The 6,000-nt window shown below is 45.6% G+C and overlaps 1 protein-coding gene across 1 annotated transcript in view; it reads right to left on the bottom strand.

The window, feature by feature from the left end:
- Nucleotides 1–6,000, bottom strand: part of B3glct (beta 3-glucosyltransferase) — an 87,457-nt gene that overhangs the window by 66,476 nt on the left and 14,981 nt on the right. Inside the window, exon 2 of the mRNA XM_013350863.2 lies at nucleotides 4,082–4,131. Within this exon, the coding sequence (XP_013206317.1) occupies nucleotides 4,082–4,131 (50 nt within the window). The remainder of the gene's footprint in view (nucleotides 1–4,081; nucleotides 4,132–6,000) is intronic.

The raw sequence follows: 6,000 nt of genomic DNA, 5'->3' as shown, positions 1-6,000 counted from the left end.
GGGGAGGGGAGGGAAGGGAAGGGAAGGGAAGGGAAGGGAAGGGAAGGGAAGGGAAGGGAAGGGAGGAAGGAAATAACATCCCCAATTCCACAATGTTGAGGTGCAACCCTCATGAGGTAACGGATGCACCATGCTACTGGGGCAGTGAGTTCACTATCAAGCATGGATCTGTTACAGATTCAAGTCCAGCCCTCTCTTTCTGTCTAGCACATCCTCCACGCCCTTCTGCTTTCTGCTTGGGAATGACCCTAAACAAACGCTCCACTCCTATACCTTGGACTCCCAGTCTCTAGAACTATAGGAAATAAACGCTAGTTATTTATAAAGCACCCAGTCTCAGGCATTTTGTTACAGTAACATGCAGTCACTAGAACTCTTGGGCACAAAAGGGCGCCTCAGGGCTGGTGAGCCCCACCACACAGATCCAGACACAGGCACAGAGATAACTTGATTCTGGAGACTCACAGCTTCTCTGACAATTCGCTGGGTCAACAGCTCAACCTGCCACCTCCAAGACCTTCCCTTCAGACGAGGACAATGTTTTCTTCCTAAGCGCTCGTTTTTCATTTCTGACAGCTCTACACTATAATTACAGCAATTAGCCACCACCAATAGCCTTCGATTTTCCTACGGGCTGAAATAAGAAACACGGTTGTGAGCCTTTACCAACAAAGCTCAGACAAAGCCACAAAGAAGAAGGTCCTCAAAGGATGCCAAAGGGTCCGTGAGACGAGGCAGTGACAGAGCTGAAGGCAGGGCTGTGACTTGATGGGTTACATCTTATGAAACTGTCCTTGCCCCGAGAGCAGAAAGGCCGCTTGAGTAGAGACAGTGTCTACCGCTGGACACTGCTCTGTCGGACCCTGGGACAAACAACCATTAAATCCTGATGAAGCAATTAACTTTGGAAGAAACCTCTAAGACTGGGAAGTTCGACTCCTCCTCTGAAGGTGTTCTTTCAAGCCGGGTCAGCACGCCAAGCTGGCCTGCGCAGACATTAAGAGGCTGCACCTGATCAGGGGACCCGCCCACAGTGCAGCTGTGCCGGGCACAAGGCCACCAATGGGTCCCACCAGGGCTGTTCCCTGTCTCCTGCCTAAGGTACCTGAGGTACCTGATCCTTCTCCTTAAGCCACCAAACCAGCTGCTGTGTGGTTCGTGGGAAAACAGAACATTTAGATGAAGAAACATCAGAAATGATTACAGCCAATGTTCCCCTCTTCCAAACGAGACAACCATTCCTCTCAGGACACAGAAGGAACTTCCCAGGGTTCAATAACCCTTGGCCACGAACCTGGGATGAAGGTCTGGGTCTTCTTAGTCCCTTCTTCCCCACAGCACCGGCCTGCAGGTCTTCAGAAAAACAATCAATACAACACACATTTATGCATAACTGGAATCACCTCCCACACAGGGAAAGATGAAAACCAGCCAGACCCAGGGGCTCCAGTCAGCGTCATTTCAACAGCCCTGGACACCTGCTGCACTTGCAACCACACATCTTTGCGACATCAAAGAAGACCGACCCGGATCACGGATCCTCTTATTTGGTATTAAGCCCTGTAGCTCAGACTGGCTGACACAAAGCTAGGGAAATGATTAGCTTTCTCAAACAACCCAACTGGTAAACTGTAAAAAATAAAATACCCAAGGAACCAACACAGTCCTGAGTGATTTCCCCTTTGAGAAAGAAAACTGGGCTAAATGAAGGAACGACAGAACACTGAAAACCCTGCCTTCCACTTTTCCGAGGAGGAAGGCGCAGGGCTTGTTTATGATCTCTGATGCTACAGGTTTCTGCCATTATTCTTAGTGATCAAAAACATGCTTGCTGTGAAGGTTGCACACCGACCGCCAGACAAGAAAGAGACCTGTTATTAGCGCATCTATCCCAACTCAGACATGCCGACAAGACCAAGTCAGCCTTTCGACCTGGACTTCATTGTTTTACACCACAGAGGTTTGAACAGTGACAATTCAAATTTGCAATGTTTAGTTTGCAGATTTTTCACATAGGAGAGGCTCAGCAGTGAAGAGCACTGGCTGCTCTTGCAGAGGACCTGACTTTAGTTCCCAGCACCCACACGGCAGCTCCCAATCATTCCAGGGTATCGAACACCCTCCTCTGGCCTCTACGGGCACCTGCACACCTGTGGTGAAAATACATACATATGGGCAAAACATTCATACACATAAAAATAAAATTTAATAATCATCTTAACATTTTTAAGTATGAATAATTTCTAAATTCATTAGACAAAATTTTAATTCTCTGCTAATAACCGTTGCACAGCACATTAAACTCTTTAGGAACAGGCCTCAATCCTGTCCAACACACACATTATAATTAAAATGGAGTACAGGCTGAAAATACAGACTTTAGAAGATTTAACTTGGACTTCTAACAGTCCTATGTCCTTGGTAAAATCACATAATTGCTTTCAGGCTAAATTTCCTCTGTTTAACTGGGAATATCTATTATTATTATTATTATTTTTTGCTTAGCAATACCAGCGCCACTGAGAAGATCAAATTAAATAAAATGTGTTCAACTGCTTTTATTAGGCTTAAAGAGTCCTAACATGATAAGAAATGATTAGCATCATTTCCCCTTTGGAGGGATCCCAGGGCACAGTTAGATAATGCTCTGTTGATCAAAGAAATATTCTATTCAAAAGACTTTACACCAATTGTAGAATAAAATGTCGGCTCAATGGAGCCCTAATTACCATGACAAAACGAGTTGCAGTTTTTAAATACTGTTCTTGCTCACCTGTTAAACTAAGCCCAGGCAAAGATCAAGTGGAGATAAATATATATATATGAAATTCTCCAACATCATCAGTGATCAAAAATGGAGGTGGCTCAGAGATTTTGGAAAAGTAAGACCTCCGGGCCTGGTTTTGGGTTCTGAGTTTCCAAGGAACCCAGCAGCCTGGACACCTGTGGAGCCCTTCATCCTGTCCTCAGGATGCTTCCCCACAAGGCTCCATCTTCAAGGCAACAGTGATCAGGTTTTGCCCTCTGCCCAAGAATCCTTTCACAGACTGGAAGATGAAGCCAAGGGGAGGATAGTCCAAGACTGAGGCAAAACAAAGCTACCCAGGTAGGGCTTCTCGGAGATCTATCTCTGTATCAAAAATCCTTTTTCCTAAAACGGTTGGAACTATTAAATCATACTTTTCAGAACACATCTGGGGCTGAGGACATGACTCAGTGGGCAAAAGCACAAGCATGGTGCTTACAGAGCACAGGTCACCAGAGACCAGAAAAGCTGGGGGTGCAGCATGGAGAGGAAAAGATAAACCATCCCCAAAGCAAGCTGACTAGCCAGACTAGCTGAAACAGTGAGCCCTGAGATCAGGGAGAGACCCTGCCTCGGTACAAACGGTGGAGAGTGATGGAGGAACACACGCACACACGTACACACATACATGTGAGCATGCACACAACACACATGTGCCCCCACACAACAAAAACAATCAAATTTATTCACAGGTTGTTAGGGCATCGAAATCCATATTGATAGCCAGAGAGATGGCTCCGTTGGTAAAGCACTAGTCACCCAAGCGTGAGGACCTGAGTTCAAATCTCCAGAAGCTATCTACAAATCCAGGTGTGGGGATGTGCACCTATAACCTTAGAGCTGCCAAGGGGCAGAAACAGAAGGACGGCTGGGACTTGCTGGCTGCCCACCAGGCCCCAGGTTCAGAGAGAGACCCTGCCTCCAAGGAATAAGGTGGGGGGTGACAGAGCAGGACACCTGATGTCCTCTGCTGCTTCCTCATGCATATACGGGGAAGACACCCAAACACACACCCAAACACACACACACACACACACACACACACACACACACACACACAGGCTGAGCCTGAGGAACAACAGACAAAGCTCCCCTCTACCTTCACACTCACAATACTTACACAAGTACCCCTACCCAAGCATACCCATACAGAAACAGATATTGAACAATAGCTCACTCCATACAAGAGCAAAAAATAAAGTTAACTGTTAAGGACAAAATCTTTACACTTCTCATTAAATCTAAAAGAATGTCAGGAGAGTGCTCAGACTGTACCTGGGAAGGCGTGGCCTTTTCTTTTATCTCCTCAGACACCACAGCAAAAGCTAGGAGGGAAAAGAGAAACATGGTTCCATTAAGATTAGCAATCTGGGTTCATTCGCACACTTAATAATTCTGCTGAAAATAGGGGGGAGGAATATTCTAACGAGACACATTTGCTCATTTTTAAACAGTCGTATCACTACAAACAAGGATTCCAGGTTTTCTCTATCCTAGACCTGAAACTACTATCTCTGTAAAGTTAATGAGATCGGGTTGCCAAGCAGAAAAAAAGAAGAAAAAAACAGAGTAATTAAAACCTTTACAAACAACCAAAAAATGTAGAAAAATATTTCCTTAAACTCTTGATTTAGATACCTTCTTAAAATAGAAAAAATCCTGAGAATGCAGGGGTTGGTGGTACGAATTCCTACCTCCATCTTCCCTGCCAAAGCAACAGAACTATCTTTGGGGTGCATTTGTTGTTCGGGGCTTCAGGGTTAGAATCGCAGATGCTGCTGTTGACAAGCCAGCGGGAAAAGACGCGGATCATACTGAAATTCTAGGGCGGGAGACTGAAGGAATGAAAAATCACCCTCCATTCAGAACGACGGAACATTTCAGTTCAAGTCATAAATAGGCAAAGATCTCCTTAGAGGCACACTTAGGCTGAGCATTAAAAATAATAACAACGACAATGCAAAACAGCACTGAAAATATGAAGCAAAATGCTAAAGACAACGTGTCAGGAAGGGCAAGGGACACAAGCACTAACTGCATAATGAGTTTCTTTGAAGGAGTTAAAGGAGAGCAGCATTGCAGAGTGGGGACTCGGGTCCTCCAGGCAGCATTCCCAGAGGAAGTGGGCACTGTACCAGGGCAGGCACATGGCATAGAGTGTTCTAGGACACCAAGACAATAATGAAGTTTAAGAAGCATCATGGGGGGCTGGAGAGATGGCTCAGTGGTTAAGAGCATTGCCTGCTCTTCCAAAGGTCCTGAGTTCAATTCCCAGTAACCACATGGTGGGTCACAACCATCTGTAATGAGGTCTGGTGCCCTCTTCTGGCCTGCAGACATACACACAGACACAATATTGTATACATAATAAATAAATAAATATTTTTTTTAAAAAAAAAGCATCATGGGAGGGTCCTTGGAGAATGCCACTGACAAGCAGGAGACAACCCAACCATTCAGGTCTCCCCCCCCCCCCACTACATCCCCACCCCACCCCCGTCTAGTTCGTCCCCTCCCCTGCTACACCCCCAGACATCCACTGCCTCACATCATTAACATTTGCTCACAAGAAATCATCTACAACTTGTCCACACTAAAAAGTAAATGACTACCACGGTTTCATCGTTTCCATTTCCAGAATGACATTTCAAACGGCAGGGTTGAAACTGAAGCGCGAGCCAAAGGAACCTCAGTGTGTGGAATTTAGATAAGAGCAAACAGCGAACGAGGTCCCACGACTGCCTAGACGGTACACCCGCCTCAGTCCTCCCCATTTGGCCCACCCATTCATTAGAGAGCTCGGCACCAGCTGGAAATACGTATTTGGGGACCACTACTAAAAGACTCTATTACAAGCTTCACACACAGAAATATAATTTTATTGGCTAACTAGGATGTGAACAGCACACTGAGGTATGTGTCGGCCATGGGGTCCCCTCACTGAAAGGCTTCCCTTACCAGCAACACCCATCTAATCCAGCAGAAGAGAGCCTATTGCTCATGCCCAACTATTTTCACCATGATATGATCTATGTTTCCACACTTCACACACACACACACACACACACACACACACACACACACATACATCAAGGCTCAAATCATTAATAAAGCAGACATTTAACCCAAATGTCATTCAGTCCTGTTTCTGGGTACTTAATATTTGGGATTTGTCTTACTTCATTTGCTCCCAA

Source organism: Microtus ochrogaster, chromosome 2 (assembly GCF_000317375.1).
Source record: "Microtus ochrogaster isolate Prairie Vole_2 chromosome 2, MicOch1.0, whole genome shotgun sequence".
NCBI classification, from domain to species: Eukaryota; Metazoa; Chordata; class Mammalia; order Rodentia; family Cricetidae; genus Microtus; species Microtus ochrogaster.
The sequence above is the reverse complement of the archived record's forward strand: the minus strand, read 5'-3'. Positions and strand labels throughout refer to the sequence as shown.